This window comes from Spermophilus citellus (genome assembly GCF_964194105.1).
Source record: "Spermophilus citellus genome assembly, chromosome: 3".
In the NCBI taxonomy this organism is placed as follows: Eukaryota; Metazoa; Chordata; class Mammalia; order Rodentia; family Sciuridae; genus Spermophilus; species Spermophilus citellus.
In genome coordinates, this window is record NC_138184.1 from 16,436,378 (window position 1) to 16,458,804 (window position 22,427).

At 60.9% G+C, this 22,427-nt stretch overlaps 2 protein-coding genes across 2 annotated transcripts; both read right to left on the minus strand.

Moving 5' to 3' along the window:
- Window positions 1-5,340: 5,340 nt before the first annotated feature.
- CIST1 (colon, intestine and stomach enriched 1) lies at window positions 5,341-8,874 on the minus strand (the record flags this gene model as incomplete). The annotated part of the gene is made up of 4 exons (XM_081288191.1): window positions 5,341-5,388; window positions 5,485-5,639; window positions 6,106-6,462; window positions 8,784-8,874. The coding sequence occupies 4 exons, from the start codon at window positions 8,872-8,874 to the stop codon at window positions 5,341-5,343; spliced, it is 651 nt and encodes a 216-aa protein (XP_081144317.1).
- An 844-nt stretch (window positions 8,875-9,718) lies between these two features.
- IQCN (IQ motif containing N) lies at window positions 9,719-22,330 on the minus strand. The gene is given in 4 exon segments (XM_081287261.1): window positions 9,719-13,218; window positions 15,727-20,811; window positions 20,813-20,922; window positions 22,200-22,330. Coding segments are annotated over 4 exon segments (8,679 nt in total). The 5' UTR covers window positions 22,213-22,330; the 3' UTR covers window positions 9,719-9,747.
- Window positions 22,331-22,427: the final 97 nt, after the last annotated feature.

The window sequence follows — 22,427 nt, forward strand, 5'->3', positions numbered from 1 at the left end:
CGTGCTTGGAGGTCCCAGGCTGGAGCCAGCGAAGGCGGGAGGAGGAGGCCAGCTAAGACGGCACCTGACCATTTTCTACTTGGGGGGACAATCCAGGTGGGAGAGCCCCCCCCCACATTTGCTCAGTTATTCAACAACTGAAAAGAGAGCTCGGGTCGTTCTAGAGAGAGGAAAAGTTGTGGAAGGGCCTGGGGAGACTGGCCGCTGTGCGCCTGGCCCACACCTGTGGGTCCTCTTACTGCGACGTCCTGGTGCAGACGCTAAAACTCAGACAGGAAATGACCTATGGCATTTGGGGGTCCCATAGCTTGGGGCTGAGGGTCACTTAACTCTTTGCAAGATCCTGTCCTTCTAGGACCCAGGACACTCGACAGTCCTCCTCACTTGAGCATAAGTGTCCCCACCCTCTCCCAGGAGCCTGAATCCTCACCCGGAATCCAACTCCTCAGCCGAGGCCTCCCCTGGCGGTCAGGAGGGTGTGTCAGGACAAGCAGAGGCGGGTGCGTGGGGACAGAGTCCCCCAGAGCAGAGGCCAGCTAAGACGGCACCTGACCATTTTCTACTTGGGGGGACAATCCAGGTGGGAGAGCCCCCCCCACATTTGCTCAGTTATTCAACAACTGAAAAGAGAGCTCGGGTCGTTCTAGAGAGAGGAAAAGTTGTGGAAGGGCCTGGGGAGACTGGCAGGTGATATGTTCCCACGGGCTGTTGGAGACTTTGTCCCAGGTTGACCCCAGAGGCACTGGACCATGAGCCACATCCCCCGCTCTTTTTATTTTTGATTTCGAGACAGGGTCTTGCTGAGTTGCCCTGGCTGACTTTGAATCCGTGATCCTCTGGCCTCAGGCTCCCGAGTGGCTGGGATTACGGGCCTGTGCCTCTGTGCCCAGCTGTTAGGGACATTTCTGAGGACGTCCCTTTGAGCTAAGACCTGGAAGAGAAGGAACCGGCCAGGAAAGAGCTAGGGGAGCAGCAGGCCTGGCAGAAGGAACAGCATGTGCAAAGGCCCTGCGCAGAGCAAGTTGGTGGTTCCGGAACAGAGAGGAGGCTGCTTCGAAGGTAGGAGGTGGCCACGGGCAGGATCTGGCCAATCAGGCCTCGGTGGGCAAGGAGCTGGTGTTGGATTCTGAGACAGTGAGCTCTCGGGAGATGTAACCTGCTTCGAGGGCGGGGACCGTCAGGGTTGGGCAAAGGCTGGGACAGTGTCTGCGGGGTGCGTGGACCAAAGTAAGGCTCATGCATGGATTTGGGGGTTTTTCAGAGCTGGGGCTGGAAGCCAGGTGCTCTGGTGAAGCGCTGCTCCCCAGCCCCGGGGCATGTGTCGGAGGCTGAGAGAGACAGACCATGGCCCTAGGGTGCCCAGGAGGGGGGTTCAAGGGTGGCTGATGGGGATTATGATTGACAAGGTCATTTCCCAGTGGCCACAGGCCGCTGGGTGGGGGCATCTTTCCCTGGCGGGGTTAGGGTGGTGGAGGAGGGAGACACTGAGCCCCGGGGTTGCTCCAATTTAGTTTGGGGGTCATGTAACTTGTAGGGGGAGCCTGTAGCAGCAGCTGGGTGCTTGAGTCTGGGGTTATTATTAAATCTGGCTCGTGCTGGGGGAGGCAGACAAGCAGGTCCCCGGGAAGAAATCAACTGCGTCTGTTAACGGGTCAGGAGGAGGTTTCTTTTCTCTCTCTCTCTCTCTCTCTCTCTCTCTCTCTCTCTCTCTCTCTCTCTCTCTCTCTTTTGTGTGTGGTTACTGGGGGTTGAACCAGGGGCACCTACCACTGAGCTATATCCCAGGCCTTTTTATTTTTGAGACAGGGTCTCACTAAGTTACCGGGCTGGCCTCAAACTGGTGATCCTCCTGCCTTGCCTTCTGAGTAGCTGGGGTTACCTTTATCTGTCCCTAAGCCACCCCTAGAACAAAATGCACACCCCTCAGCCCCCAAGACTTAGGGTGTTCAGGGACCCTCCCACTGCCAGCTCTCATCCTCACCACATCCCTAGGTCACGCTGCTTCAGCTGCACCAGCCCCTTCAATCTCCTTAAGCCTGTCTCAGGGCCTTTGCACGTGCTGGGCCCTCTGCCAGGGATCTCTTTCTCCCACCTCTCCCTGGTGGCTGCTGGTTTACATCTATTCTTCAGCTCACATATCACCTCCTCCAAGAAGCCCTTCTTGCCCAGCCAGGGGGCCTGATGCACGCTCACCCACCCCCATATTTATCCCCTTTCCTGGTTTAACATCCATCTCCCCCACCATGGGCCCCGAGCAAGCCCATGGCCAGCCCAGGCCCGGCACACCACCGGTGCTCTGCGGGTGGAACACTCCGTGCCAGGAACCGGGTGTTTGGGGAGCACTAGGAAGCTCCCACTTTAGAGAGGACATCCTGGGAGGGGAGATGAGACCAGTCCCAGGGGTAGGCACTGAGGGTCCCAGCTTGGACCCAGGAGCTCAGTGTGGGGTCACACCCTGCTTGGCCTCTCACAGTGAGGGAGGGTGGATTCTCTCTGCCTCGATCTCCTAATCTGTAACTGGGGTCCCCTCTTTCTCCCCTGTTCCCTCTGCTTTCTGCAGACGGCTGGGGGGGACCCTGGGTCGGCATGTCCATGAGTCCCTCGTTCCACATGGACCCAGCCTATTCTTGACACCCGGAGAGGCCAGCAGCCTCCTGTCCTCCTGCCCCCGCGGCCACCTGCCTGCTGGTCTTCTCTCCCGCCTCCGTTCCCAGAATGGTCACTGGTCCTGCCACGCAGGTGTGGCCTCGCCCCTGCCTGCGGGCGGCAGAGCAGCCTGCCTTTCCCTGCGTGGACACGGCCCTGCCCCCAGCCTGGGGTCCCTGTTCCCGAGGCAGTCGAGCTCCTGGGTGGCCCCGGGCTCCCCGAGGCCTCTCTGGCCTCAGCTCCTCCCCACGACCTGGGCTGCAGGCCCCAGCCACGGCCCGCCCCACGGCTCACCTCGGTCATCAGGAAGGACAGGGACGTCCTGCTGCGCCTCATGCTGCGGCTCCGCCTGCACTCGGCCCCCTACCGCTGCCCCTGGGCGCCCTGGACAATCAAGGTAGCTGGAGTCACACCGTGTCACCAGTGTGGGGACTCTGTCCAGGGACACAGCCCCCACATGCTCCTCCCCAGCAGCCTGGCAGGCGCTGAAGGGGTCTCCCCCCTCCAGGCCCCGTAGGGACACCTCCAGCTCCTGGCGCAGCTCAGGGGTTTTGGGGGACTCGGGAGGCCCCGCCCACCACTGGGACCCCCGCAGACGCAGAGGCTCTTGCTCTGTGCGGCCCCAACAGGCCTGTGCTCTTCCCTGCCACCAATGGAGACCTGTGACTTCCCAGGGGGCTGGGAGGGGAGGACGGGGCCTGCCCAAGAAGGGTCCCCACACCCCACAGTCCCTCAACTGTCTGAGCACCTGGCTGCCAACAGCCCAGAGCGACAGGTGCGTGACCCAGGGGGAGGGCAGAGGGCAGAGGAGGAGCGGGAGAGGAGGAGGGGAGGAGGGAAGGCAGGGGGTGAGCAGGGTCCTGTTCAGCAGGTTGTGTGTTTGCAGGTGACAAGGAGAGATGGGTGACAGGGAGAGACTCAGAGAGACCCAGGGAAGGGAGTGGGAGAGGAGGCGGGGAGAGGTGCCCCCCAGGGCAGGACCGGAATCTTACCAGCCAGAGCCCAGGAGGTGTGGCCTCAGGAAATCGGAGATGCCACTGGGGTTCCCTGGGGTCCCCAGAAACCTGTCCACTCTGGCCGGCCACACCAGGCCGATCAGCAGCTCTCGCTGAGACCAGCCACAGCCAGAACCGGGGCCCCTGACGGGGTCTGGCTGGGGTGGGGGCTCTGAGGCTGTCGGGAGGGTGTCACCCGCCCCCACTTCCAGGTTAATGATTCACCCACCCCTCCCCCGCTGCCCGCCGGCTCCTCCCCCCAACAGCATCGGAGCGTGACCGGCTCCAGGGGCCTCTGCCCTCCATGTGCCCCTGAACTTGACCTCGGCCTCTGGAGGGTCCACGGCACAGCCAGGTCATCAGGGAGACAGTGTGGGGACATGTCCCAGCCCAAAGCACGTGGCCAAGACCTCAGTGTCCCCCTGGGGCTGGAGAGGCCAGGGGGTCCTGGAAGTGGTGCGGGCAGCAGAAAGGTCCCCAGCCAGAGGCTCGCCCCTCTGTGGACCCGGTGTTCCCCTGTATCATGGGAGGGAGCAAAGGGGACCTCACCTTGGGCCCTGAGAAGCAGGACTGAGGTGACTCAGGGAAGGAGGGGGGCAGGGAGCCTGGACTTCTTGCTCTCTGGGTGTCTCGGGCACTTTCCTGCCCCCTGACCTTTGCTCAGGCCGTTCTGCCTCCTGGGAAGTTTCCCCCACCCGCCTCTGCCCCAGCCTGTCCCCGGAGCTGATCATCTTTCCCAGGTGTTGATCAACTGCATTCTGATGTTTGCAGGCTGAAAACGCCCTCATGGACTCCCACCTTTGGGGTAAAACCCATCCTCCCTCCCACAGCCCAGTGACCCCCACAACTTCTCTCACCCACTGTGACCCTGCTCACCTCCTGGATGTTTATCAAACACTTCCAAGTTTTCCTACCACAGGGCCTTTGCATAGGCTGAGTCTTCTTTCTAGGACATCCTTTCTGGCTTTCTCCCAGGTGGCTCCTTCCCACCTTCAGGTCTCTGCTTGGACATCACCTTCTCAGACAGAGCTCCCCACCCTTCCTGCAAACCTGGATACACCAGACCCTGGGTGGGGGGCAGCATCAGCCCCAACCTGTGACCCTCTGACCCTCAGTGCCGTCTGGTGATCACTGAGGCCCTCGGGTTCTTTTACTTATTTATTTATTTGTTGGTTGGTTGGTGGGTTGGTACCTGGGACTGAACCCAGGGCTGCTTAACCACGGAGCCACATCCCCAGCCTTTTTTTGTATTTTATTTAGAGACAGGGTCTGGCTGAGTTGCTTAGGGCCTCATGAAATTGCTAAAACTGGCCTCCAACTTGCGATCCTCCTGCTCAGCCTCCCGAGCCATTGTGCCCAGCCATCTCCGGGTTCTTGTCCGCCTCTCCCTCTGCCTATGACAGACACGCCCCCAGCACAGGCTATGGCACACCTTAGCACCCCCCGTAATGTGGGTCACATGAATCTATGACTCAGGAAGCCTCCGATGAACCATAGGGACTTTGTTTATTTTTTAGATGGGGGTCTCACTCTGTGGCTCAAGCTGGCCTCAAACTCCTGGGCTCAAGCGATCCTCCTGCCTCAGCCTCCCAAGCAGCTGTGGCTGCAGATCCTGGCCGCCGCGCAGCACAGGAGGGGGTTTGTTTCTTCAGCTGCCCCAGCCCCACCTGAGCCCCGGTCTCTCTCGGCCCCAGGACAGTCACTCTGGTGTGCGGCGGGCAAAGGATGACCTTTGGCTCTCACTTCCCTGGAGACGGAACACACAGTGGTCATCAGGCTGGGCGGCAGGGCTCGCCTGTGTGGGAAAGCCACTGCCCCTGGCCAGGCGGAGCCCCCAACTCACCATGGACTCTTCATCCAGCTTATGGAACCTGGATGCTTCTCGGTGACAGGACCTCACGGCCATCACCACAGACCCGATGAGAAGGACAGAGACCAACACGCACACGGCCACCACCACGCCTGGGTTTCTGTGTGACGTGGGGACGCCAGGGTCACCTGGGGAAGAGGCCGGGGTCAGCCCTGAGCCCCACCCTCCCCCGTCGGGGACACCCACCAGGGCCCTGAGCTGTTGTTTTTGGTGGCACTGGGTTTGAACCCAGGGCCTGGTGCGAGGTGGGCACGTGCTCTACCGCTGGGCCACGCCCCAGCCCCTAGTTCATTATTTTACAATCAAATACAGAATTGATCACCTGTCCCTTTTGCACATGGGTATTGCGGTCTCTCCTGCGCAGAGCGGTGGGTCCCCAGGTCCCCGTATACTGGACCCTTCATTAATGGGCACAGACTCTCCCCTAGAACCACCTTGGTCCATGGGGTGGGGGAGGGGGCCCTTCCCCGCAATCTCCTGGGTCTGTGCCTCCCCCTTGTGGTCAACCCCAGAACTGCATCCAGGTACCCCAGTTAGCTCTTACCCCCTCCCACCACCCCATGCCGCCAGGAGCCCCAATTTCTTCCTACTTACCCTGGCCAGGGCTGGGGGGAGTGGAAATCCAGTGGGAGTTCAAGTGTGTGGAACTGGGTTGAGTGGAATAGGTGAACTCTAAACTGGGGGAGCCAGCGCTGGGGTGCGTGACTGTCCCTGGTGGTGCAGACGCGGGAGCTGTCTCTGGATTTGAGGAGCTAGGGCTCATGTGGCTGGTGGGGCTTGGCCCTGTCTGGCTTAGGGAGCTGGTGGGGGTGGACTCTGAATTTGAGGGGCTCGTGTGGCTGGTGGGGCTTGGCCCTGTCTGGCTTAGGGAGCTGGTGGGGGTGAACTCTAAACTGGGCGTGGAGCTGGTAGAAGTAACTCTGTTTTCCGAGATCAATGTAAAAGCAACACCTGAGAATAAAGAAGACAGGGTTTGGGAGCCTGTGATTAGGATCAAAGGGGTGCTGGCACTGGGGCAGGGACTCCGTGGCAGGACAGGTACTAAGCATGTGCAAGGCCCTGGGTTCCACCCCCGGCTCCCAAAAGAGAGAGAGGAGAGAGAGGGAGCCCGCTCAGCTCCTCCCAGGACCCCACAGGAGAGTTCAGAGAGAAGCAGGCTCCCTGGAGAGGTCAAGCTCCCCCCCCCCAGGATTCAAGTTCAAGCCCAGGTCGGGGGGCTTTCTCAGGATTCAAGTTCAATTCCAGATGTGTGTGGGGGGGGGGCTTTCCCAGTCACTGCCTCTTGCCTCAGAGCTCTAGAAGCCCCCAGGTGGAGGAGTGGCTGTCACCTAGGCGGAACAACACCTTGAAACTTTGTGGGACTTTGAGGCAGGAGGATTGCAAGTTTGAGGCCAGCCTGTGTTCAAGCCCCAGTAGCAGGGACAGGATGACTTTCTGGAACTCGGTTTCCTTTACTGTAAAACGGAGATTATAGAAAGTCTCTGCCTCAGCTCACCCAGGACTGGAATAATGGTGTACAATGACTTTCCGTCCCACAGCAGAGCCGCCTCTGCGCTTCAGGGATCTGGAGGGTCTCCAGGGCTAAACCCCGAGGGCTTTTTTTTGGTACCAGGAATTGAACTCAGAGGCATTCGACTACCAAGTCACATCCCCGGCCCTATTTTGTATTTTATTTAGGGACAGGGTCTCACTTAGTTGCTGAGGCTGGCTTTGAACTCACGATCCTCCTGCCTCAGCCTCCCAAGCTGCGGGTATTGCAAGGCTGCGTGCGCCACAGGCTGGCCTAAACCCAAGAGGTCTTGCTTTTGTCTCCTGTTTGTCCTTTGCAGCGCTGGGGATGGAACCTGGGCCTCACGCGTGCCAGGCAATTGCTCTGCCACTGAGCCTCACCCCAGCCCTACATTCGGGGCTTTAATGGGGAGACATAGAGACCTGGGCCCTGGGAACCCTCGGTGGGTTCATGCTTCTGAAAAGCCCTCCCTGGCTCCAGCCACACCCAGGTTCCCCTCCTGTCCTGGCATGGAGCCGAGGGGCAGATATCTCCCACGGTGGCTTCCTGCCCAGCTCGAGGTGGCTGGGCACCTCAGGTGCTTGCAGGTTCATTCCCGGTGGCCTCTGGCCACACCCCACCTCACTCTGACTTGGGCAGATCTCTGCTTTCTCCCTGAGTCACCAAACGCAGCAGAAATGCGGAAATAACACTTAGCCCTGGCCCTGGGGCTGGGGGAGGTGGATCTGCAGCCCCCTTCCCCCTCGGCCTCCCAGGCCCCAGGGGAACACAAGTGAGTCTAGAGGAGGCTTGGAGTAACACCCCAACTTCACCTTCATTTTAAATGTAAGGAATTACAGCTCATCGTATAAGGACCTTCATAGAGTCCAGGAATAAGTCAGCTTCCCCAGGCTGCCTCCCACCATCATTTGAGAAGGAATCTGGACTATGAGAGGTTTCTACTTAAGTGAAGATGAGTCAGGGGCCCTATGAACCCCAAGACTTGCCAGGACTCTAAATAAACCGAGTTTTTAAAGTAAACTGAGGAAAAGCAGGGGGCGAGGAAGAGGAAGAGGAGGAAGGTGCAGGCCCTACTGAGCACTCAGCACAGACGAAGTGCTCAGGAGCTACAGGAAAGTTGGCCAGAAGAGACCGTAGGGCTGCGTCTAGATGGTGTGCCAGGACGGGAGGCCGGTGTGCGCCAAGTCAGCGGGGTCTAATCTGCGTCTGGGACGGAGCCTCAGCTTCCTGAGCTATTGAAACTGGGATGAACAAACCCGGCCTGCAGTAAACACCCCAACCCAGGTGACCTTTGCTCTGGCATTGTAGTTTGGGGCTGAAGGCTGGCCAGAGGGAGCCATGGCAGGGTGGAAGGATGACTGGGGGAGGGGATGCACCGAATGCTTCTCCCCACCGGGGAAGCTGGGAAGCTGTCTCACAGGGCAGCAGGAGGGAATTAAGTCAGACACTAAGAAGAACTCCTGGGAGCTGTGGAGGCTGAATGACCAGGAAGTGAACCCCTGATACCAGGCCCTTCCCATGGCCCTGGTGTCCTCGCCAATCGCCCTTTGGGACGGGGCTCAAAGAAACGGGTGAGAGACAGAGCTTCCAACTGGTTGTCTGGTGTCCCTGGGGCTTGTCACACAGAGGTGCTGGAGGTGTTCTCTCGTGTTTCTGGGGAAAGGGCAGGTATCCCTGGGGGGCTCAGAGACCAGACAGTGGGCCCTGTCCCCACCCCCCACCAGCCTTCTGGAAGCTCAGCCTCCCTCTTACCTGCCCTCACCTGTAAAGGCAAGAGTAGAGGAATTCCCTGGCGGCTTCCGTAGCAGCGCCAGAGCCAGGAGCAGAAGCGGCAGCAGTTGGGAGCTCGCCATTTCTGAGCGGGGAGGGCCACAGCAGGCTCTGCCAGGTGTGTGGCCAGGTGCGCCGCCAGGTGCGCGGCACGGTGCGCTTTCCACCGCAAGCGCGCCCCTGCTGGTGGCAGCTGGTACTGCGCAGAGACCAGGCACAGACGGGGCTCAGGGGTGGCGCCCGCTCCTCCAGGGTGCCATTCCCTCCCCAGTCCTCCCGGAACCGGCCTGGACCGTCACCCTGAAGCCCTCCAACCCCCAGCACCCCTGGCGCTCTGCTCCCCTTCCCCCCGCAGCCCCCACCCCTCTAACGTTCCCTCTGGGGCTCCCTCCACCCTGCGTGACTCTTCTCTGTCCAGGCTGCCCACACAGAGCACCCCTGCCCCTTCCCTTTTCTGCAGCTCCATCCTAGGCCCCAAGAGGCTGGGAATGTCACTGTCCCCCACTGTGGGTGGGCCTGGCACCCTCCCAATCGGGATGACCTGGAACCTGCCAGTACTTCCAGCCCCAGGTGCCCCGAGGCCGAGGTATTCAAGGTGGCTGCTCTGGGCCGGGTCCCCAGATTCGGTCCCCAGATTCGGGTTTCTGAAGTATGCAGGGGGCAGCTTTCATCTGGAAGTGACCGGCCAACGGCCACCCTGCTAGCCATGGAAGGATAGGATGGCACTTGAGAGGCCGTCCTGGCAGACCGTGACCTTCAGGACAGACCCACGTGGCTGGAAGCCTTGGGGCCCCCTCCCCCTGGGCTGTTCCTGATCCCCTCCCCCAATTCCCAAGACGCCCCATTAACCCAGAACACGTGACCCGGGACCCAGGCTGTGGAGGACTTTATTCATCAGACCCAGAGAGCCACACGGTCCTTCCCATATGTCCCTCTGCTGGCACGCAGCCAGGGTCCTAGACGCCGGGCCAGCGCGCAGACCGGGTGCTGTGGGTGCTGTGTCGCGAGGGATCCCTTGAGCAGTCCCGCGGGGCTCCCGACCCCAGGAGCATGTCCGTGGTGAGGCAGCTCCGGGTGTAGTGGCCTCTCCAGTTGGACTGAACCATCTTGGCTGCCGACTGCTGCTGCCGGAGCTGGCGGCGGGTCTTGAAGCCCCTCCAGGCCGACTGGATGGCCATGGCCGCTCTGTTCTGGCCGGGTGACCTGCAGAAGCCCTGGGAGGCCTTCGGGGAGCTGCAGGCCCACAGCAGGCCCCCCTGGCTGGAGATGCTGCGGCCCATGCCGTGCACCACCCGCGTGGGCAGGGTGTGGCCGCACATGTGACACGTGCGGGGACTGGAGCCCACGAGCATCACCACGCTGGGCGGGTTGCCCAGCCCGGGGCTCAGCGACTGGCAGAGGCTGCAGATGTGAGGCTGGCAGGACTGGAAGCAGCGGTGGTCGGAGCCCAGCCTGGCCTCGCTGCCCCGGAAACAGCGGGGGTTGGGGGCGGCCCGGACCTTGCTGCCCAGCTCCACCCACACGGCCGGGAGCAGCATCTGCTGGGCACAGTCCCTGCGGGTGCAGTAGCCTCGCCAGGCGGCCTGGATGATGGTGGTGGCTCGGTACAGCCGGGCCAGGTTCCGTCGCACGCGGAAGCCACGCCAACTCGCTTGGATGACTGTGGCGCACTGATGCCACACCCGGATGGTACTGCGGACCAGATAGCCACGCGCGAACGCCTGGATCACCACCGCGGCCCGGACGAGGATCTTCTCCATGGTCTGCACGGACACCATCAGCTCCCCCGGCTGTCTGGGGCTCACCGCCGCCACGCTGCCCAAGGTGTCCCACGGCCCGGAGCCCCTGGCCGTCTCCCACATGCTCTGGGGGGCCACAGCGTGGTCCATGGGCCTGACGGCTACGCTGGGAACACCACTGGCCAAGCCAGCATCCACGGGGCCCTGGAGTACAGTGGGGACCAGGGATGGCTTGTGAAGGCCAGCTACAGGACCCACGGCATGACGGGAGATCTGGCCCTGGTGGACAGAGGGGGTCGGAAATGGCTTGTGCTGTCTAGTGACAAGATGCACGGACTCATGGGAGCCCTGTTCAAGGAGGGGCCTCCAGAGGCCACTGGGTGAAGTTGTATAGCCCAGAGACACCCTCCGAACCCCGGGGGACAGTCTAGTGACACTGGGGTCATAGGCTGTATCACTGGGTTGGACAGTGGGTGTCCTGCCCACCCACAGTTCACAAGGGGAGTGTCTGCGGCTGCCCAGGGGGGACTGGGTTTCCTGCCGCTGCACCTGATTGGAGGGCACCACCGTGGTCATAGAACCTTCTAGCAACTCGGGAATAAGTTTACCATGAATGAGTCGGTAGTATTTTTTAGGGCGGAGAGACTTGAGGCTGGTCTGGGTCAGGTTCCCGGACACTGGTTTCTGGAGTGTACTGGGGACAGGTGCCATCTGGGAGTGACCGGGCACGGCTTTTTTAACCAAGGATTGATAGGGCTGCACGTGTGGGGCCACGTTGCCGGTCCCTGACCTCTGGAGCACACCTGAGCTCTCCGTCCTGGCCACAGACCCTGCATATAAACTGGAGGCCACGGGACTGGCCAGATGGGGTGACATCAAGACTATATCAGAAGTCAGTGAGCCCTGGCTTGGAGGTCTCATGTGAGTCATGGACTCGGGCTGCAGAGCTGAGAAGTCGTCAGAGACCACTGGAGTCAGGGGCTGTGGCATGGCCCTGTCCACTGCAGTCCCCAACTGCAGACTACGGGCCCTGCTGGTGGTGATGAGGTAGGTGCTGGGGGGCCCCCTGGGGCTGGCCGAGTCGGGTTGGAGACTTGTGGAGAAGCTACTGGTCATCGAGTGCCTGGCCCGGAAAGGGATGGGAGCCATGCCGCTGGCTTGGCCGGGAGCCCTCTCGCCCAGCAGTGACATCTGGCCTTTGGGAAGTGTCTCCTCTGCCCGTGGGGGCCCTCGAGGAGTCTCAGCGTCATTGTCCATGGGGCTCTGGTACATCCAGGGGGTCGCCTCCAGGACCTTGGATTTGTTGGACTCTCTGTCGGATCCTGATTCCTGGGCTAGAGCCTCACCTAACTCTCTTGGTTTCAATTTGGTTGGGTCCTCTGTGGTCCCCAGTGTCAGTATCCTAGGGTCCTGAATAAAGGTTGAGGCTCTTGACAGAACTGTGGGCACTCGGTGCTGACCCCTGGTTGTGCCCTGGGCTCCTGAGGCCTGAGGGTGAACCTGGGCCAGGCCAGCGGCATGGGTGGCCTGGGCGGCCTGGAGCAGGGCCGCAGGGCCCTCCCCAGCTCCGTGGTAGGGCCGGGGGGTGAGTCCGATGAGCATGGACCCCTGGGGAGGACTCTGGACCCCGGTTTTCACAGAACCAAGAGGGACACTTGGGCCTACCCTGTGGGCCACCGAACCCGGGGACAGGCTCGGAGCAGTGAACCTAGCCAAGGGCCCCATGGCCAGGCCCAGCCTCTTCTCTTTAGCCCCTGATGTCGCCAATTGATGAGGGGCCACCCTACCGGCTCCAGTCCCTGGGGGCAGACTGTGGGCCATGCCACTGGCCGTGGGGTCTAGAAGATGACTCTGGGCCATGCCAGTGACCATGGCCCCCCGGGGAAGGCTCTGACCCATACCCCGGATCACAGACCCTCGGGAAAGACTACAAGCCATAAAATCAGCCACAGCGTTGGGGACCATGGTTGGGGTCAGCCGACGGCCTGCAGAACTTGAGGCAAGGCGACCGCTGGCTGTCCCCATTACAGAATCCTCAGGGACAATACGTGCATACGGGTAACTAGATGGGACAACTGTGGGCACGGCGGGCAGCTGGTGGTCTAATGGCACTGGCAGTGGGATGGTGGCCTGAGAGGTTCTGAGGCCCAGATGAAACAGGGAGAGCGGGTCCTGGCTCGTACCCAGTCTGCCGGGCAGTGTGCCACGGGGACGGCTGGGGTCCATCCCCAAGGCCATGGAAGTTTCTCCATGAGTCAGAGAGACCCCTCTCTCCAAGACCTGGGACACCATGGGAACCAGGCCATCCGTCACCTGACATTGGCTCGGGCCCATTGAAGGCACCATGTTCTTCTGGAACATGCTCCCGGACAGGCCCGCGGGGATAGCCCCCTGGGACAGACTGAGCAGCAGACCAGCGGCTGCGGGCCCCTCAGAGGAGCAGGCAGACATGCCCTTGAGCCAAGTCGAATGGAACATATTGGGCCCTTGGGTTGCCTCCTTGGTCAGATCCGTGTGGTAGAGGTTGGGAGCGGACATGGAGACCGCCGTTGGGTGCCTCCCCCACCCACTGGATGGCTGGTGGAGCCCAAGGGACACCTTGCTGAACTGAGCATCCTGGAGGTTTGAGACCACCCTATCTGCCATGGCGGGGTCTTCACACGTGCCCACCTCGACGTCCAGAGGAGGCTGGTGCAGACCCAGGCCCAGCCTCCCAGGCATGCAGGAGTAGGACCTGCCCGAGCCGAGGGAGACAAAGATGGACGGAGGGCACAGGCCGGGGGCACCTGCACTCACTCGTGAGGCCTGCAGGGTCGGATCCACCCGGGGCCCTGGGGTTGGCTCACAGAGACCCCGGCCCACCCCATAGATCACGGATGGCTGGGAGAGACCACAGGCCAATCCAGTGGCCACGCAGGGCTGGGACAGGCTCAGGGGCCCCAGATGAGCCATGGAGGCCTGGGCTAGAAGAGGGGATGCCCTGGGAGCCAGAAAGGGGTGGTTGGCCCAGGTTTGCCTAGAGACAGGTGGACTGGATGGAGGTGTTTGGATAAGGCTGGGGGCCATCGGTTGGTGGGACAGAATGGGATACCCTCCACTGGCCAACACTGGATGGGCTAGGCTTGGGGCCACCTCACTGGCCACAGCGGGTTGGGCCAGGCCTTGGGGTACTCCCCAGGGCATAGGGTGCTGGGCAAAGCTTGGGGGAGCCGTGTGGGCAATAAAAGGTTGAGCAAAGATCGGGGACACCTCACTGGCCACCGGTGGCTGAGCCAGGTAGGGGTGCATCCCACTGGCCACGGAGGGGTGGATAAAGCTTGGGGGTACCCCACTGGCCATAGATAGATGGGCCGGGCTGGGAGCCACATGAGTAGCCATAGGTCGGTGGGACAGAATGGGAGATAAGCCACCAGCCATCAGTGGGTGAGCTAGGCTGGGGGACACCCCATTTGTCATAGAAGGATGGACCAAGCTTGGGGACATCCCAATAGCCATACACAGTTGCGCCAGACTTGGGGACACCCCACTCTCTATAAAAGGCTGGGCCAGGCTCGGAGCTACTGCATAGGCTGTGGATTGGTAGGATGGTCTTGGGGACACCCCGCTGGCCACAGAAGGTTGAGCTAGGCTTTGAGACATCCCACTGACCATAGGTTGGTGAGGTAGGCTTGGGGACAGTGCACTGGTCATAGGTTGGTGAGGTAGGCTTGGGGACAGCCCACTGGTCATAGAAGGCTGCTCAAGGGTGGGTGGCTCCCTACTGGACATAGAAGGCTGGACAAAGGTGGGGGACAGCCCACTGGCCATAGAAGGCTGGGGCGCTCTTGGAGACACTCCATGGGCTGTACATCGTTGGGGTGGGCTTGGGGACACTCCACTGGCCACAGGTTGATCTAGACTCGGAGCCATCCCACTGGTCAGAGATAGGTGAGGTGGGCTTGGGGACATCCCACTGACCATGGTAGGCTGGCCAATACTTGGGGATACCCCATGGGAAACAGAAGGATCAGCCAAGCTTAGGGACATCCCAATGGCCATAGGAGGTTGGGACATTCTCAGAACCATTCCTTGGGCTGTAGATCTTTGGGGTGGTCTTGTGGACACCCCATGGGCCATAGAAGGCTGGGCAAAGGTTGGGGACAGCCCAGTGGCCATGCAAGGTTGAGCTAGGCTTTGGGACACTCCACTGGTCAAAGATGGTTGGGCAGGATGTGGGGACATCCCACTGGCCATAGAAGGCTGGCCAAGGTTTGAGGACATCCCATGGGCCACGGAAGGTTGTTCAAGAAGCTGTGCCATCCCAATGGCTATAGAAGGCTGGGCTGGGCTTGGGGTCATCCCACTGGCCATAGACTTATGGGGAAGGTTTGGGGACACCTGAACAGTCATAGATTGTTGGGCAAGGTTTGGGGCTGTCCCACTGGCCGTAGATGGGAGAGCTGGGCAAGGGGACACCCCAGTGGCCAAAGATGGCTGGGTTGGGCTGGGGGAGACCCCACTGGTCAGAGAAGTTTTAACAAAACGTGAGAACACCCCGCTGACCACAGGTAGCTGAGTTGGGCTTGGGGACAACCCGTTGTCCACAGAAGGCTGGACAAATCTTGGGGATACTTGACTGGCCTTGGATGGCTGGGCTAGACTGGGGGACGTTTCAGTGCACAGAGACGGCTGAGCCAGGTTTGGGGGTGCCCCACTGGCCACAGATGACTGGACTAAGCCGGGGGGCAGTCCAGTGGCCATAGATGGCTTGGCTAGGCTGGGGGACACCCCACTGTCTACAGGTGGCTGGGCAAAGTTTAAGGAAACTCCAATGGCCACAGAAGGTTGAGCCAGGTTTGGGGACACCCCACTGGCCAAAGGTGGCTGAGCTGGGCCAGAGGTCACCCCACTGATCTCAGATGGGTGGCTCTGTGTGGGAACCACCCCATCAGTCCTAGCTATAGGGACCAGGCTTGTGGAGACCCTACTGGCCTCAGATAAGTGGCAGGACCTTGGGACTATCTCACTGGCCATAGGTGGGGGGGCTTTACTAGGGGTCTCCCTGCCAGTCCCAGGGGTACATACACCTCCAGAAGCCACCTCGCTGCTCGAGGACGTGCTGGGGATTACTAGGAATACCCTGCCACCCACTCTTGGCTGGGGTGGGCTTGAGGCTGGTCTAATGGTGGCCAGTGGCTGGGCTCTGCTTGAGGGCACCTGAATGCACACCGTAGGCTGGGACAGGCTTCGGGTCAACCTGCCGCCCACTGGCAGCTGGCAAAGGATTGACTTGGCTAGGTTTGGGGCTCCCCGACTGGCTGATAGAGACTGAGACTGGTTAAGAGCCAGCTTGGTGGCCAGAGATGGCTGCTGGTGCTCCACAGGGACCACAGTGCCCAGAGACAGACTCCTCCTCAGCCCTGGTCGGAAAGTCTCCTGAGAGACTCTCTCCACCAGGTCCAGGGAGCTCTGGCCCGGGGAGGACCTATTCTTCTTCTGTTCCTCTGAGTCCCAGTGGACACTCAAGCCCGTGTGGCTGGACACTGGGCCACGGCTCAGGACTGGGGTGAGCGGGGGGACAGTAGGGGGGCGCCGGTAGAGGTTTGGGATCTTCTGCCCGGGGCTCACTCTTTCGGATTTTTCTGGATCCACGAGCCTCTGGCATCTCCCCTTGTCGTCCTGTGCGGGGAGGGACTCGGGCCGGGGGGCCTGGTCTGCGGGGCCGGCCTGGGCCTTGTCCACCAGGTCCACAGCGGTCAGGCTGGCCACGGACAGGGTGGAAAAGCTGGGGGAGCTGCAGCTCTGCAGAGAGCTCTGGGACTCGCTGTTATTCTGCCTGGGGACCGCGGAGCCCCGAGTGAAGTTTCTAGTCAGGACGTTGTCTGGGTGCTGGGGCAAACTGGACACCAACTCATTGAGAAGGGACATTTGGTGACTAGCCACATGCTCCCGGGGACGGGGAGGATTCCTTGTTAGAGCCCCCCTCGGTCTAGGGGTGGGTGTCCAGGGAAGGCCACGTCCCAACATGATGGCTGGGGGACCTGAGTACAAACTGCCACCTGCCGGGCACTTGGGTGCCTGCACCTTGCTCACCATGGTGGTCCTCATGGAACTTGAGGTCATGTTGGTGACTACCTGCTTGGGACCATGGAGGGCCGGCTTGTGACATGGAGGCTGAGGCCTCCTCCTCAGAGCCTCCTCAGGGGCCTTGCATAGATGATTCTGACCTCTGATCACTGAGCGGTGACGGGAGTGTTTGGGGGACACCCTGCTGACCCCCGAAAACTGACACCAGCAAGCGGCATCCTGACAGACGGGGAAAGACGGCTGGGAATGGACCACCCTCCTGCCTCCCACGCTGCCCGGAGGTCTACCAAAGGCCCCGCTGCCCTTCCCTGACAGCGCCCACGAATGAGAGGCCACCCTGCTGACCACTTGTGGCTTGTGGGAGCTCGGGGTACTGTCACATGTCACGGATGGCTGGCTTGTGCTGGGGCCTATGCCGTTGACAATGAAGGACTGCCACAGGCTGGGGGGTGGCTGAGCGCGGGGCGCCTTAGGCAAGTGGGGGCCCTCCACACCCGCCGCGGCGGGGCTGGCCCCTGGGGTCAGCCACCTGCTTCTCTTTTTGATGCTGGGGCTCAGATACGAGACCCCCGCGGGCCCCCTCCCCCAGGGCTGTATGAGGTCTAGGCCCATGACCATGGGATACTGGTAGATGCTGGGGACCATCCTACCCGTTAGGGACACACCCACAGGGAACAGTGTCGAGCAGGGTGACCCCTCCAACGTGGCACCGTCCCCCATCTCCTCCAGGAGCCCGGCGTGCTGGCCCATGGTGAAGTCCTCCCAGCCTCCAACCTGGGAGACCCTGACCTTGCTGGGCTGCGGTCTCCCGGGGCCCACGGCGGATCCCCACGCGGCCGACGCGTTCCCCCGGCAGTCCACCTCCACCGAGGCGGGCAGCAGAGTCATCCCACTGCCCACAGCTTTCGAGGAGGCCTTGGGGAGGATGGCTCCAGTCCTCAGGGCTGCCTGGGACAGAGACTGGCTGAGGACAGCACCTAGCTCCCCCTGACACAGGGCTTGACCGAGGGCCGCCCGCTCCTCGTCGGTCAGGGCCTTGCTGAGCACTTCGGCCAACTTGCCCTGCATGACCTTGGTGAGTTCTGAGCGCAGTTCGCCCCGAGACAGCGCCCGGGAGAGGGTGATGCCCAGTTCACCCCAGGACAACGCCTTCACCAGGGCCATGCCCAGCATGCCCTGCGGCATCGCCTTGGTCACAGTGGTGCCCAGGACATCCTTGGACAGGGCTTGGTTCAGAGCTGCCCGCACTTCTCCCTGGGAGAGGGCTTTGGCCAGCAGGGCCCGGATGTCCTCCTGGGAGCCCAGCACAGCGGCCAGCTCGGCGCACAGGGAGGCGATCTGGGAAGCCGCTGCCTCCTGACAGGGCACCGCCTGGCTGGCAACCGGCGGCTGGGCCCGCGCCGTTCTGCTGTCACCCCAGGGCTCAATGTTGCACGTGGGGTGTCCGGTGGAGGTCATCAGAGGTACCAGCATGCCCTGGGCCTCTGAGGCCACTGGGCAGGGGCCGTGCGTGGTCTTGCTCTGTACGTGGCCTTGGGACTGGAGCTGGGCAGGTCTGTCCTCGGACTTGGGTCGGGACAGGAAGCTCATCGCCCCCAGGTGCTGGCAGGAGGGGACAGACGCCCTGGGCCCGGTCAGGAGGGGCTGGGACTGCGTCTTGTTGTTGAGGTCTGTGGACTGGCGAGCTGTGTAGAAGGACTTGGTCTGGGAGACCAGCTGGGCCTGGGACTGTGTCTTGGTCAGCCCAACGGGCAGCTGCGCTTGGGACTGGATCTTCACTGCCCCCGAGCTCAGATGCACCTGGGACTGGGCCTTGGTCAGACACGTGACGAGGTGAGCCAGCGACGGGGTCTTGGTCAGCCTGGAGGGTGGGTACACCTGGGAGAGGGTCTTGGGTGATTGCGGGGCCAGGTGTGCTGGGGGCCCAGCCTTGGGCTGCTTGGCGGGCGAGTGCAGTGGGGACGCCGTCATCAGAGGTGCGGCCAGCGGGGGCTGGGGCAGGGTTTTGGCCAGGGTTGTGGACAGATGTCCCTGGGACAGGACCTTGGTCTGCTCAGAAGTCAGATGCACCTGGGATGTGGTCTTCGTCAGGCACGTGGCCAGATGTGGCTGGGGCATGGCTGTTGGTGGACACGTGGCCAGATGTGCTTGTGGGGACAGGGCCTTGGCCTGCTCCGTGGCTGGATGTAACTGGGTCACGGTCTTGGTCAGGGGTGTGGTCAGCTGCTCCTGGGGCAGGGCCTTGGCCTGCCTAGGAGACGGACGCGCCTGGCCCAAGGTCTTGGTCAGAGGGGCGGTCATCTGGGCCCGGGGCAGGGCCACAGCTGCTTCTACAGGTACGTACACCTTGGACTGCACCTTGATGAGCTCTATCCTCTGCTGTGCCTGTGGCGGGGACTTGTTCTTGTCCTCAGCAACCTTTGTCCAAGGCAAAGGCTGGGTCATTCCCATTGTCATGTTGGTCTTTGACACTGTTTCTTTTTTCACCTGCCTCTGGAGGCAGGTCCTGACCTTCTCAGGTTCCAAGGGACCCCTGGCCATAGGCTTGGGAGCCCCAGCTTCGAGGTGTGGCTGGGGGACACTCCGGACCTTCCCCTCAGCCAGGTACGAGTGGGATGAGTCCTTGACGCCGGCTGTCTGCCTCACGTTCACCATGACCTTGCCCTTTTGTGCGTTCAGGTGCACGGTGGAGCACGTGCTGGGAATTCCGGGGGATCCTGCCGCTGTTTGGGGTGGCGTTCTGAGATTTCCGACTACGGGAGGGACCAGGCACAGGGTCCTGAGGACAGCTGCCACTGAGCGGATCTGGGCTGGGGTCTTAGTTATCATGGCCGCCAGGCGCGTCTGGGGCGGAGGCTTCATTATGGAGGCACCTGGGCAAACCTGGGACGGAGTCTTGGTCACAGGGGCGGCTTGGCAAGTTGGCATCTGGTTTTTGGTCGGGGCGGTCACCAGGCGTATCTGGGGTGAGAGCTTCGTCATTGCAGACACTGGGCACGTCTGTGGCGGGGGCCTGGCTGTGGTGGCCCCTGGGCGAGCCGGGCCCGGGGGCCTCATCACCGAAGCCAACAGGCATACCTGGGGGGAGATCTTGGCCATGGTGGCCGCTAACCGCGACTGCAGTGGAGCGTTGGTGAGTGAAGGTGTCTGTCGCATCTGAGCTTGGGTCCTGGTCACTGTGGGCGACGGGCCTGTCTGGGCCAGGGTCTTCATGACTGTCATTATGGGTCCTGGACCTGTCTGAGGTGGCGTCTTGGTCACTGTGGAAATGGGGGACACCTGGGCCTGGGTCCTGGTTATGGAAACCAGTGGACTCGTCTTGGGTGGGGTCTTGCTCAGGGTGGACGCTGGGAAGGCCTGGGGTGGGGTCTTGTGGATATCGGCTTCTACATGGGCCTGGATCTGGGCCTTGAATGTTCCAGGAACTGTCTGGCCATACCTGCCGGAGGGGGGTGGCTCTGGGGCCCCTGCTCTGGTGGCTCTGGTGGTTACGTGCTTGGTCTTCACCGTGTCCCCCTCCAGGTGCCTGATGAGGCAGGAGCTCCTGACGGTCTTCGTCAGCAGGCACGGCTGGCATTTGGGATCTAGACTCACCGGACTCGGAAGTCTCATGGCGATGGTCTGGTGCGGCAGGAAGGCCACCCCGTGGGCTCCGGGGCCGTGGGGAGCCTGCACTCCGGGCCCAGCCATGCCCTGGGCCGCGGGGTGCTGCAGCAGACCCAGCTGGGGGATGCAGGTGACGAGGCTGTCAGAGGATGGGAACTGGGTCTCCTTGCTCATCATGACGGGCTGCACCTGAAGGGGCTTGTCTTCCGGGGGCTGGAAGCGCACCTGCTGGGGCGGGTGGTAAGGGATGTCTCCTTCCTCCTTGCTCACCCTCTTCACCGTGACCTTGCTCGAGCGGAGAAGGCGCCTCGTGTTGAAGCGCCGCCAGGCCTCCTGGATGGCCTTGGCCGCCAACATCTGGGAGATGAGCTTCTGCCGGAGCCGGTAGCCCCTCCAGTTGGCTTGGATGAGGGTGGCTGCCCGGGACAGCATCATGTCCATCTCGTCCACCAGGATGTTCTTGAAGGCCTGGCTCTCCACCACCGCCCGGAGGCGTGGGATGCGGCGAGGCTCCGTCTTGCTCTGAGCCGGCTGTTGCGGAAGCTGCTCCTTGGACTTGTGGGCCTCATACTGCTGCGCAGACGCTCTCCCCACTTTGTCCAGGAGGCAGTGGACGGGCTGGGGCGGGGGAATGCACTGCCCACTCGGTGACAACTGGTTCATGAACTGGAGCTGTGCGGCCGGCTGCATCATCTTGGTTCCTGAGCAGGTCAGATGGGCCTGTGGGGGGACAGGTCGATGGACAGACAGGGGGAAGCAGGGGTGGGTGGGTAGATGGATGGTTGAGGGGTGGAAGTGGCTACATGTGTGGATGGACAGATTAATGCATGCGTAGATGAGCAGGTGAATGGGTGGGTGGATGGATGGACGGATGGATGATGGATGGACGGACGGATGATGGATGGACAGATGGACAGATGGATGGATGGATGAACAGATGGATGGATGGACCGAAAGATGGACAGATGGGTGGATGAATGGGTGGATGGATGGACAGAAAAATGAACAGAGGATGCATGGATGGATGGACAGACAGATGAACAGATGGATGGATAGATGGATGGATAGATGGATAGATGGATAGATGCATGGACAGATGGCTGAATGGATGGATGGACAGAAAGATGAACAGATGGATGGATGGATGATAGATGGATGGGTGGACGGATGGATGGATGGATGGATAGACAGATGGGTGGATGGATGGATAGACAGAAAGATGGACAGATGGGTGGATGGATGGATAGACAGAAAGATGGACAGATGGATGGATGGATGAATGGATGGATGGGTGGATGGACAGATGGACAGGTAGATGGGTGGATGGATAGGTGGATAGATGGGTGGATGGATGGTTGGATGGAGGATGAACGGAAAGACAGATGGATAGATGGATGATGGTTGGATGCTTAGATGCATGGACAGACGTGTAGATAGACAGAAGAATGAACGGATGGATAGATGGATGGATGGACGGGTGGATGGGTGGGTGGATGGATGATTAGGTAGATGGGCAGGTGAGTGGATGGGTAAAGGGATGAATGAGATGGATGAGTGCGTGGCTGGTGGGTGGCTGGACCAGCTGCAGGTGGGAGGAGGAGCAGAAGGCAAACTGAGAGGATGACTGTGGCTTTCAGAAGTAACTTGGAACCTGTGAGTAACTCTGTGAGATCCCATCTCAAAAAAAAAAAAAAAAGGAATCTGCCTGATTGGGAGCAGGGTATACGGCTCCGTGGCCGAGCACTTGCCTACCATGCTCGAAGCTCTGGGTTCCATCCCTAACACCAAAAAATATTACTAATAATAATCCTGGTGCCTCTGGGTTTGTAATTTGCATTTCCATTTAAGACCGTATAGTGATGATCACCTCACATAGAGTCAGGACCCTATCAGATAGTCCTCCCACACAAGCTGCAGCAGGACATATTTGTTTAGCAGAAAAGTATGTTGTTCCTCTGGCTGGATCAGCCAAAGCCCTTGCCCAGCCATCTCCTTACCTTGGAGGGTCATAGAGTTGGAAGAGGAGCAGGAGAAGAAGGTACAATCTCAGAAGCCAGCCTGTAAGAGGCAGCTGCCTTCAGCTCTTCATCACATGCACCGTGTAGCAACACTGCTCTTGGCTGGCTCTGTCCTCAAAACCAACACAAGAAGAAATGTTAAAAGCAAAAAACACCGAATTCCTCAAAAAAAAAAAAAAAAGAGTCCACAGGAAGGAACATACTAGG